Here is a 12,459-nt window from a genome sequence, read left to right as displayed (position 1 = left end):
TCCTTATTCTCATTTGTCATGCTACCAATTATCCCTAAAATCCTCATTAGCCTTATTAAAGACTGAGGCAAAGTATTTGTTTAGATATTGGGCCATGCCTAGATTATCCTTGACCTCCACTCCATCCTCAGGGTTTAGCGATCCAACTTCTTCTTTGTTTTCTTCTTATTTATATGGCTGTAGAACCTTTTACTGTTGGTTTTAATTCCCTTTGCAAGGTCCAACTGTACTTGACTTTTAGCCTGTCTCACTTTATCCCTCCATGTTCTGACCTCAATAAGGTAGCTTTCCTTGCTGATCCCTCCCATCTTCCACTCCCTGTATGCTTTCTGCTTTTTCTTAATCACCTCTCTGAGATGCTTGCTCATCCAGCTTGGTCTACAACTCCTGCCTATGAATTTTTTTCCCCTTTCTTGAGATGCAGACTTCCGATAGCTTCTGTAGCTTTGATTTAAAGTAATCCCAAGCCTCTTCTGCCTTTAGATCCATAAATTCTTCAGTCCAATTCACTTCCCTAACTAATTTCCTTGATTTTTGAAAGTTAGCCCTTTTGAAATCAAAAACCCTATTTGCAGATTAATTGTAGAAGTCTTGTGATCGCCTGAAACTTTTTTTTTCTGTATCCTACCCAAAACACTTTCGAGAACATTATTGGTCATTGGTCAGTTCCTTGCTATAAGGATGAAAAAGGGATTGTGTATATTTATTCTCTCTCCCTTTCTCAGGGTTCTGCAGAAACGGGTGTTTGATACTGTCAAGGTTGCTAATGTTACACGTGGTCGCTCTTCTTCATTTCCTGCCCAACTACTAATCCCTGGATCTAATCGTTCAAGTGTTATCATGACCGCAAAGCCCTTTCAGTCTGGCCTACAACAAGTGGAGAGCAAGGCACATCTGAACCAGAGGAGCAGCTCCAAGGAAATCTCAAAGTAGGAGACTCAGCATATTAGTGTGGTTTTAGGTTACTTGTATTAATGGTAGGTGGTCTGTATGCATGCATAGGAATTATCATTCTCGGTGTCGAACTATAATCTTGTTGCTCTCATCAAAACTCGAGGAGATAGCTCTCTCTCACCAGCTGCCATGGCAAGTTAGGGCTCAACTTTTTCACCTTTGCAGTGTGATTGAGACTATTTCCCTTATTCTCTTAACTGCTAAATGTTCTAACTTCCCAATGTCACCCCATGGGATATTGTGAACCCAGGCTTTCCCCACTGATGACATGATTTAATACTAAACCTGCTCATGCTATCCACACCTATTGTGCTGACAAGTCATATATGTCTGTGACATTGTGCATCAAGGTTGAAGGGGGAGAGATTACATGGCGCATATAAGGCAGAAGAGGATGAATGTTAGCAAGCAAATAATACAAAGAATTATAAACATCCTTATGTAGTAAATTCAGTGACTGCAGAGAAAAAGCAAGCAAACAGGATATCTTATACACTGGTTGTCTTTGTTCCTAAATAATGAAGCTGTGAGATGCTGCCTCCAGACAAATTTGTCTGCAGATTTTTAGTCTGAAACCTTGCCAGATATTGTGATACTGACTACACCAATTAAATAGAAGTCTTTAAAACAACTTCATCTTTTTTTCCTCATCCCAAAACTAAATCCAATCTGGGCCCCTGTTTACTAAAGTAATGTTTAGTCTTTAAACTTTTAGTTTTAATTCCCCATTCTGATTTCATGTTCCCCCAAGGGACAACCAAAAGCTGGGCCAGCCTGGAACCCCTGGAGACAATGATTTAGCTACAGCTCTGCACACACTTCATCTCCGTCAGCAAAACTACCTGAGTGAAAAGCAGTTCTTTGAGGAGGAATGGGAGCGTAAAATGCATTTGCTGGCTGACCAGAAAGAAGAGGCTGGTGGCTGTTGCACACCAGTAGGGAGTTGTCTGTCCGTGGGTGGAAACTCAGAATTCACTGACTTCTCTGGGGGCTCTCCCTGCCTCCGTTTGCTCCTGCCAGAGAAATTACAAATTGTTAAACCTCTCGAAGGTAAGAGAATAATCTGCCTTCTCTCTCTAGCAGAAGGAAATGTCATGCTTTGCTTATGATGGAATCAGTGTATTTGATAATTAAATCAGTGTTTCCCTGGGAATGGGTTGGTATTCAAGAATCAGAAGCCCTTGGAGAAAGAGACATTTTTTTTTTTTTTAAAGCCAATTATCTGCTAGCTTGGTGGTAACACAGTGTACTTCAGAGTAAGAGACCCAAATGTAGGAGCAAACTTGTTTCAGTACTAGGCTTTCCTGTTTAACTCTCTGAATCTCTTGGTCTAAATTCTTCTCATGTACCATGATGACAGTCCCAGGTGGTCAGGTTGTTTTGGTATTGTGTTCTGGCCACTCTTTATGATTCAGTAGAATGGAACAGAAACATCCCCTTCCACCTTTTTTTGCTCATCAGGATCTCAGACTCTGTTCCACTGGCAGCAGCTTGCTCAACCCAACTTAGGTACCATCCTCGATCCACGGCCAGGTGTTGTCACAAAAGGCTTTACCCCATTACCTGAGGATGCCATCTACCACATCTCTGACTTGGAGGAAGATGAGGAAGAAGGGGAAGGAGGTATAACATTTCAAGTGCAACAAGCCTTTCTGGAGGAAGGGACACGTGCAGTGCCAAAGCCTGAGGCAGGGATCTTCCTGCCACCTCTTACTTCAGCAACAGTGCCACTTGCTGGTAAGAATCATGGACGTTTATGGTTTCACTTTTCATATATTTATTACTGTGTGGTTTATATGTCACTCTTGGTGCTTCCTTATGATGCTGCTTTTTTCATTGCCGTATAAGGTTGTGCGTTTTACCCCTGTCAGATTTTAAAGCTAAGGAGAGGTATGTCAGGTCAGTTCTTGGATGGGGGATCTCCAGGAACATCAAGGTTTTGCAGGATTCAGAAGGTGGCATTCTCCCTCTAAGCGCCTGCTGTTCTGGAGCATACTGCTGCTGGAAAAGCTGGTTTTGGATGTGACCAAAAACTGAATTCTTAACCAAGTTCGTTGGTCAAAGGAAAACTCCTATGTTCTTGTATCAAAAACAATTGACATTTTCTTATTTAAAGTAACAAAAATACTGATAAAAAAATTAAAACATTCCATGGCAACTCCCATTTCCTGCTAGAAGACGTGAAAGAGAAATTCAGACAGGAAGAAATTTAAACTTCACTAAACTTGGTTGAGGAAAGTACTGTATTTTTGAAGACTGAATTTAGTTATGTTTCAAAATAATGATTCTTTGAGAAATAAGGTTGTGGTAAAGGAATAAAACTTCTGATTTCTCCCTCAATGTTGGTATGAGGAGATACATTTGCCTGCAGCAGGTGTGTCCTCGGTCAGTGATTTCTGTACAATAGCTTGCTGGTAGACTAAGAAATATGAGATTTCTGAATTAAGAAGTCTGGATTTGTCTCTGGGAAATTTAAAGGCAAACTTCTTTGCAGAGCTCCATTCTATACTTAATTGGGGAGGTAACCTGTTGGGAGTCTTTTCATCCAAGTACCAGAAGACAGCAGTCACACAATGTTAACTGAAGCACACTTCAGTAAAAAGGAGATAATCATTTCTTGTGCTCTCCATCTTCAGAGCACTTGACAAACAACAACTAGTTCTTGCCACACCAGTGAGGTATAGAAGTATTTCTCTCTCCTGTTTTACTCAGGAGAAAACTAAGACACAGAGAGACTTGATGTGTCCTGTGTCATGGGAGGAGTCTGCATCATTGTGTGGAATGAATCTAGAGTCCAGGATCAGTCCTGCGCTGAAAACACTAGATATAACACTCTTGCTAATGTCCAAGATATACACTCTAAAGAAGCAGAAACTCTAATACTGAGAAGTCTCAATTTCACTTCATCTTACACTGAAAAAAATTAAAGTGAGGAATGGAAAGTCTCTTAAAATAAAACTCTCTTTTTCAATTGAACATATTTATCTTTGGGGGATTCCCCTTCTTTAGTCTTTATTTAAACCCCACAAAAAAATCCTGGAATAATGGTACCTTACCTTAATTAGTCCTTTTCTCTCGCTCTCTGTCCTCATTGGCTGTGTTTTATCTGCATTGCAGCCTCAAACCCAGGAAAGTGTCTCTCTTCCACAAACTCCACATTCACCTTCACTACCTGTAGGATCCTGCACCCCTCTGATGTCACTCAGGTTACCCCCAGGTAAGATGGTTGTTAACATTCAGAGTTATTGCACAGAATCAGTTGCTCCTGAGGTATGGACCAGGTCTAGAAAAGAATGAAAGATGTATCTGGCCCGAGAGGAGCATTCAGGATTGATGTTCTTACTAGTCGTTTTAATTATAAAAGGCATTGCAAGAATGGATCGATTTCTCTCTCTCTCTTTCTCTCTCTCTCTCGCATACATATATCCCTGACCCCTTTAATTTCACCACACATTGGTTTCTATTGTGGAAATAACTTTAGGACAGTAAATGGAAATATAACTTTATGCAGCATATAATCTACTGATGGGATTCTCTCTTGCAGGACATATTTGAGATCTATTCTGTGACTGGGTTTTTAAAAAGAACTAACTCATTTCATGTAGTTATCCAGCTACATAGCACCTATGTAGTTATCCAAACTAATATAGTGAAGGTGATCACATTTTATACTTCAGGATAGATGATGTAAGATGACCCTCTGTGCCATTTGGGTTCATGTATGACCTTACATAATTTGCCAGGAGCATTATTAGTTGGTTTTGTGTTGGATTTTGTGTTGGTTGGTGGTTTTCTCCTGAGGGGTAGGGTAGGAGTTTAGATGGATCAGTGGTCTGATCTGGTGTCAAATCCTACGGGAGCTCAGTATTCTGAGATTTTAGAATGTCATTGACCTCTTACCCGGAAGGCACTCTAAGTCTGGTCTGAAGCTTTCTCCCTATTCTTTCCAATAAACGGGTGCACCAGAAACCAGCACCCACCTTCCCAATTAAAACTAGATGCTGCTTCCTGAAGCACCGAGTTATTATAGTAGCAGAGAGAGGTGAGAGGTAATGATGACAATGTTTGTGCATTGGGGAAGGAAGATAAGGATTAAAAGGAGAGAATATGTGGGAGAGAGAAAAAAACTCGTACTGGACAGTGTTAATCCTCGGCTTTGTGAAATGAATCCTGTCAGTTGAAGCAGGAGCTCTACAAGATCCTGCAGTCTGCAGCTGTGGAGAATCAGGTTTGCAAATGCTTAGACCTTTAGCCTCCCTCCACCAATGTGTGTGTTTTGCAGCAGAGCAAATGTTTTGTATGCTTTTGTAATTACGTTTCTATCAAATGTATCCAGATACTCCTAAATAGTAATTGGCTTTGGAAAGCTCTAGTTTATGGTGTTAATCTCTAGTTTCAGCGCCCAAGGCATTTAAAAGGTAAACTCTTCCAAGTTAAGACTTGACAAAGAAATGAGTTTAACATATACCATGACCTTTGCAATCAACCCCATACTTAAATATACTCTTAAAATTTTAAAGTAGTTCTTCTTCCATGACTATTCTAATGCACATAAAAGTGCTGGACTGTAATTATTCCTGTAATTTGGTTGTGTAGGATCCTGTAAAATTTGCTGCCTTTTCTATAAAAACGTTTCCCATCAACATATGTCAATATGGCACCGGCTTAACTTTTTTTTTCTAATGTTTTGTGTCCTGCAGTGTGGGATTTGCAAAGCAATGTTTTGTATTTCTAAATATTATAAAGGCTAAAGTTGTGAAAGTTGTAATGAATCTTGTTATATGCAGATACGGAATTTTTAATCTACTTTTTTTAATTTGAGCACAAGCCTTATTTTTAAAATGATTGTTGTTACCTTGCCCTGTGTTATATGAAAGTTTCCCGACTGAGAGCAAAGTACAGTAATAATAATATCCAGTGTGTGTGTTTTTGTTTGTTTTTTTCAGCTCCATGTACACTCCATTGTCATTTGGAAGTAGTGGCAACAGTTCTGGCAATACAACGGTGAGCTCTCCAGCCATGTCCTGTAGGCTTAGTATTGGAGAATTCCTCGCCAACGGAAGAGACTCTTCCACCACCTTGAGCACCACCACCAGTCTGGCTAAACTCTTGCATGAACAAGGCATCTCTGCCAAAGTTTGTGATAACCGTATGCCAGGAAAGCTGCCTATTCTACAGCCCCTACAAACCCTTCCCGTTCCCTCCACTCCCCGAAATTCTCCCTCACACTCACCTTGTTCTTCCCCTCTGCCTTTTGATACTCGAGCGCATCTCTCTGAAAACTTTCTGGCATCACGACCAGCTGAAACATTCTTGCAGGAGCGGTGTGGCCTGAAACCATCCCATAACCCTCCTAACCTAGACCAGCTGAAGATGAACCTGGTGGACAGGCTGAAGAGGTTGGGTATTGCCAGAGCAGTCAAACCCCCGGAGGCAGGGGACCATGTTAAAAATCAAAGGCCAGAAATTGGGCTGCGGAGACCGGACTCAGCTGTGTTTTTAAGTGCAGGTAGCAACCTGATGGGTGGACTGAGAAGAAACCAGAGTCTTCCAGTCATGATTGGGGCACTTGGAGCTCCATTTTGCACATCCTCATCAAAAATGGGTATCTTAAAGGAAGACTGAGTGGTTTCTAAGTAACAGACTTCTAGTAGAACAAATAATAGGTTAAGGCTGAACATGTGATACTGGTGTGGAATGGAGAGTTGCAGAAGGAATGTGCACGTTAAAGTGGAAAAAGAAAGGGAGATGGGGTGAGAGAGAGAGAAATTGCATGGAGTTGAGGAAGGAAGAAGAAAGAATTGGGAAGAGATCACAGGAGAGAAGAAACCAAAGCTAAATCTTGAGACCCTTTACACATCTGACTTCCTGGCTTAAATAAAAAGACAATAATAAATGCTTGTTAGTATCTTCTGCTTTCAAATGTATGTGTCTGGGGCAGTAAATGTCTTGTAGAATGCTCTGTCTCCCCCTCTCCACCATGATCATATTATTTTGCCAAATGCTAGCGGTCATATTGTACCACTGAAGGTATTAGTAAAAGGAACAAGGAATCTGTTCTTTACTGCACCAGAATAATTGGTCCAAATCCATCTCTGTAGTGAAGAACAAGCACAGGAACAACTCGGATTCCTTTGTTTTTTGCATTTCCAATTTAGAAATTAAACTGAACCTCTTCTTTTAAAAAAATATTTTGTATGTTAAGTTTTATACTTCTCATTGCATGTACAAATAAGAGTTGGGGTAGGATTTTTATTTTGGATGAGTGCAGCGGTGCTAGTGGAGTATCAACAGAATGACATTCCTCTCTGAAAGCTGTTGAAAGCGCGTTGAGGAAAGTGCAATCAGTAGGAGTTAAGCAGAAGAAGATTTTATATTCTAGGGGAAAATTGTTTATTTCGAGCCACAAAACGTTTCCAAAGCATGCTATGCATATATTTTTAATAAAAGGAGGTTTGCTTGCGCACACACACACACACACAAAAAATATCTCAGGCACATTTTAAGGTTATAAAAGGGAGTAAAACATAAATGCTTGATTCTAGGTTTTTTTTATTTATCTAAATGGGGAGCATATTTTTAACAGAAGATGACAGAATGTTAGAAGTTTTGTGACTGACTCTGCTTTTGGCTACTAGATAGTCCCTACATTTGAGAGAGCTTTTTAATGTAATATAAACCTAATGGATTTGATATTTAAGATACTTTCTGATTCTAGGCAGGATTCTGTTACACAGATTTCACTGAGGAAACAGTCCATGAAAGTTGTTCTGGAACTTTGGTTAGTACATAACCGAACGTTCCAGACTCTGGCACTGAAGCAACAAATAAGGCAGCGATGAGTGGTTTTTGTGGCCACTGTATCAAATAGAAATGAGTTTTGTCATTGTCAGAAGATAATCTGCCTCTTCTTTGTTAATGGAGAGCAGTTCAAAGACTTACTGTTCTGAGTGAAAGTAATAAAGATCTTAAGAGGCAGAACTCAGTGCATTGGAAAATTGAATGGACAGAAATCAAGTCCCTTGAAAAGAATCTATTGGTGTCTTTGGGTGCTAAATAGCAGGACGCTTTGAGCCCATCACCAGTGGATTCAGAAGCATTTTAGCTATAACTAAGCATAAAAAGTTGTTCCTTTGAATAATCTATATCATGGTTTATAAAGGGGCTACAAGGAAAAAAAACCTGTCCAAACTGATCAGTGCTAGATCTCTGCAAGTGATTCTGTTGTGAACAAGTCCTTAATCTCTGTGAAATAGAATAGTTTATTTGTAACCTAATTTTAGCTACAAGGAACTTTCATTATTATGATTTTAAGTCTCCATTTCTTTACAAGTGAATTAACAATTATACTTTATCCTAGTTGTTAAATATAGTTGTGGTAGACCTAATGGGACCAGGCTAGCGTGAGTAATGTAAGTGATCAAATCATGATGGAAAATCAGACCAGAGTTCAAAGCTATATATGTTTCGGCTGAATGGTCTTTACCTGCACTGGAACAATTTTTCAGAGATTTTAATACTCTTTAGGCCCATTCATTCTGACCAGTCACACAATGATAGGGTCAGATTTGGCCACAACCATGTTTTAACAGCCATGCTTAACTAGGTTGTCTAAACTCGGTTGTAAGACCTGTGTAGTTGGGGCTCTAGGTGACGTGGAGTGAAGCAGTCATATGACTGGTTATAGCTGTCAAGAGGCACAACCATCCTAATCTGCCCTCCAAACGCTGCAGCGTTGCCAGCACTGTAAAAACTTTAAATGGGACAGATTAGAAAATCTGATAGCTTTATAAATGGGTTGTTATGTCCTTTATAACCTGACGTTTCCTACGATTACACTCCTTTTGGTGTCTTGATGATGCTTTTTGATATAAAGCTTGTTTCTAAAAAAGAAATGTTGTAACCACTCCAAGCACTAACTGCTTCACAAGGTTTCTCAGCCGCCATTGTCTGTCAGTAGTACACATAAGCATTCAGTAGCTCCATTGGTTGGCCTTTGGGAGTTCGCTTAGATAGCTCACGTAGTTGTAAAAGATTAATCTATTAATTTAAAATAATGCATAAGGGTTAATTCTGTTTTAAATGACAAAAAATGACCCTAATTTTTATTTTAAAGCATTTGGGTTGTACTTCCTTAACCATGCACAGGGTCTTACCTCACTTGGTAAGGTGAGTATTTGTTCTCCAGTGAACTGAGCATTTGGTATATCATATGTGTATTTTGCAGTTCCCAGGGAAATATCAGGTGACAAAGCAATAGAAAATTAGACAGTCTGATGTATACAGAGAACAGCATTTGTGTCAAATTGATGTCCAATTTAGGTACATTTATTATATAAATACTTGTAAACTACAGCTAGACTTTTATATGTATTAAATAATTTAGAATTAATATATGTGTATTTTAACTAGCTTTGTCATGATTGCTATAGCTGTGTATTAACAGAAGAATCAAAACAACTGATTTATTAGACTTTTTTTCAGACCAGGTTGCTGTTTAAGTTCATTTAAAAGCACAATAATTAAATGCATGTAAATATGGAATGAAGCCTTTTAAAAACATGTTTTGATTTGAATGATACCAAGTTGTCCCAGCCTAATGTGTAATAAAGTTTCCATAGACCAGTGTCTCATCAACTACCTGTCCAAACCAGGAAGGTGATAAAAGCAGAACTTGTGCACTATTGTGGCTATATATTTATCCTTTCAGTTGAAGCTGAAGATTTTTTTATCTTGTATTTACATCGGTGGATACGCCGTGTGTATTTTGTATACTTGTGCCTAAATTCCAGGGTCAAGGAAAATTAGATCTGAAGGATGTAGCAGTGATTTAGCAGTGTAGCCTAACCTAGAAGACAACATTTTGCAATAGGCCTTTATGATGATGTTGGTAGCATATTTAGTTCCTGTGGAGTTGGAAGAATTGATTAGCGTCTCCTGCCTCACAGTAGAGAGAAGCATTTACATGAATGTCTATCTAAGATTCTACAAAGGGTCTCTTGATATATTTCAAGATGGCTTAGTCAGCTGGGTGGAGCTAGTGGCAACAGCAACAAATAACTGCAGTTGAAACAGGTCCTGTGTCCACAAACCTGCAGCATGGAACAAACACCAGAGAAGACCGAAAGGAATTTAGCCATCCCTTTTAGGAAAGACCCAGAAAGAGAGAGAGCTTCCTGCGATGTCAGTCTGCCAACCTCAGTGTCTCTCTTATTCAGGTTTTGAGCATATTTTTGACAAGTAAGCAAAGTACCCATTTAATTTTCTGCCTTTAGAACCACAGGACTATAGTTTCACTAGCTGAACTTCTTTGATGTGAAACGCATACAAAACCAATGCACTAAAAGCAGACATGGGCAGTGAGATGGAATATGTTTTTTTAAGCAGAACAAAATCTACTTCAGCAAAGCAAACAGCATAGAAAGGAGCAAAGGTTTGGGTTTGAGACCCATTTAGCCACTGCATAGGATAGTTGCACATTTTTTGAGAAATTGGGAACTTTTTTTGTTCATCTGCTTTTTGCACTTAATTTTTCATAGTGGAATGTAAATTTGATAATAAACATGTAGAAACGTGCTGTTTTACATGACACTGGTGGCACTGTGGTTTGTTCCATGCATGTGGATTTAGATATAGATAGATACAAAAATATGAGTATGGTGGTGGTGGGTACTCTTATAAAAGGAGATTTGGCTTTTAAAAAAATGAAATGTTGCTAAAATACAGTAGATCTATATTTAGTGATGGTTAAATCTAGATAAGTGTTTATTTTATATCTTCTTTGCTGTTTGAAAAACCTTTTTGTTGAGAACGAAGAATTTCACATCTGCCTTTAAAAAAAGAATATCCAGATGTGAATGTCTCCTTGTCAGATTACATGCAATAATTAACTCTTGTGCACACTTTTTCTTTAATCCCACAACGGCTATTAAGGACTCTTAGCATTAGGATGACTCTAGCAGGAAGCCAAGAGGGAAAGAATGGCGCAACCTCCCCTATATTTATGGAAAATCAGCCAGCATCTTTCAGTTCTTCCTCCAGTTTTTTCCTCCTTAAAACATGATTTCCTCCTTGGGAATAATGGGCTTCTTACACTCTGTACACCTATTTCTCTCACACAAGTTTCTTGTGCACGCTTAAATCATTTCAGACGGACTCCCTGGGCAAAAGGGTTTTGTGCACTCTCTCTTTAAGATAGAAAGAATATTAGTAGCCAATGAAGTGGCACTCTCCTGTTTCCATGGTGACAAGGGAAACTAACCTTGTCTCGGGAGAAACAAAGATCCTGATAAGAAACAGGACCTACAAGGGCTGCTTTTTTCTGATAAACTTCCGCGCTCTGGAAACGTCTGGACCCAAAGAATAAAGCCAGCTGCTGTATGAGAGTAACACAAAATGTAAATTTTTTTTCCCCTTGTTTTGTTTGCGATTCAGATCTACAAAGGGGACACACTCCATTGCTCTCGTATTTTGTGTTTTAGAAACTAAAGAACTTGAAACTGCTGCTAAGACCCAGAAATGTTTTTAAAAAGCTGTTAAATCCAATAGATCATTCAGATGAATTTCTTGAGGGCTGGGCTCCCTGGAGGCCCCAAAGAGATTTCAAGTTATGTCCTGCCAGAAATAACCTTTTTTTTTTTTTTTTTTTTAATAAGTAGAGCAGGCCTGATTTGACTTCACCTGGAACTGTGGACTCAAGAGATCTAATTTATTTATCTTTGTTGTGGGCTCTGTTCAGCTTTGGGTTTTCTAAGGGTTTTTCAGCAGATTAGTGGGGGACGGGGACAATCTCTCAGCTTTATACACCTTGGAAACAGGAAGTTTTGCCTGAATAGTTGACTTAATTTTTTCCATTTCTAAATGTGATCTCATTACTCTTAGTTCTACCTCCCTCGTTAGCACACACAATAATCCCTTGCTGGTTACACCCTTCCAATACTTGTAGGCTATTACCATGATCCACCCCCCTTAGCCCTCTCCTAGCTCAATCTAGGCTACTTTAATCTTTCCTGTATTCCCCCCCTAATTATTGTTCTTCTCTAAAGTGCCTCTAAATTCTTTCTAGTGTGATGATTCCACTGCTGAGTAGTGATGGTGTAATTCTTTCTAGTGTGATGATTCCACTGCTGAGTAGTGATGGTGTCAGCAGAGGGTATTATGGTAAATTTGTTACTGTTTTTTCCCATGTTCTGTGGAGCATGGTAGGTGGCCAGGAAGAGAAAATTTCATGGCAGTTTTGAAGAGTGGGACAGGATGCCGAGGGCTTGGGAAGAGCACAGAGTTGAAGGCAAATGGAGAGTGCAAACTGGAACCCGTCAGTTGCTAGGGTCTTTAGAGCCTTACTCATGATGCACCTGGCATGCTACTAGGAACTGTGTCAGACTAGGTTGGGTACCGTGACAACCCAGAGCCTTGTACCTATGGTTACACTAGCGATCAGTTATCCTGGTGTGGTCGGACCACAGGCATATACAACATATTGATTGCCTGCCTTGTCAGTGATGT

At 39.5% G+C, this 12,459-nt stretch overlaps 1 protein-coding gene across 2 annotated transcripts in view; it reads left to right on the top strand.

Annotated features, from left to right (window-relative positions):
• Window positions 1–10,543, top strand: part of TRAK2 (trafficking kinesin protein 2) — an 81,924-nt gene extending 71,381 nt beyond the window's left edge. For both annotated transcript variants that reach the window (XM_077829577.1, XM_077829576.1), the window contains 5 exons: window positions 726–929; window positions 1,706–2,004; window positions 2,416–2,691; window positions 4,072–4,171; window positions 5,901–10,543. In XM_077829577.1, coding sequence (XP_077685703.1) covers window positions 726–929; window positions 1,706–2,004; window positions 2,416–2,691; window positions 4,072–4,171; window positions 5,901–6,579 — 1,558 coding nt within the window. In that variant the 3' untranslated portion in view covers window positions 6,580–10,543. The remainder of the gene's footprint in view (window positions 1–725; window positions 930–1,705; window positions 2,005–2,415; window positions 2,692–4,071; window positions 4,172–5,900) is intronic.
• Window positions 10,544–12,459: the final 1,916 nt, after the last annotated feature.

Source organism: Eretmochelys imbricata, chromosome 11, assembly GCF_965152235.1.
Source record: "Eretmochelys imbricata isolate rEreImb1 chromosome 11, rEreImb1.hap1, whole genome shotgun sequence".
Classification (NCBI taxonomy): Eukaryota; Metazoa; Chordata; order Testudines; family Cheloniidae; genus Eretmochelys; species Eretmochelys imbricata.
This window is presented reverse-complemented; position numbering and strand designations above follow the sequence as displayed.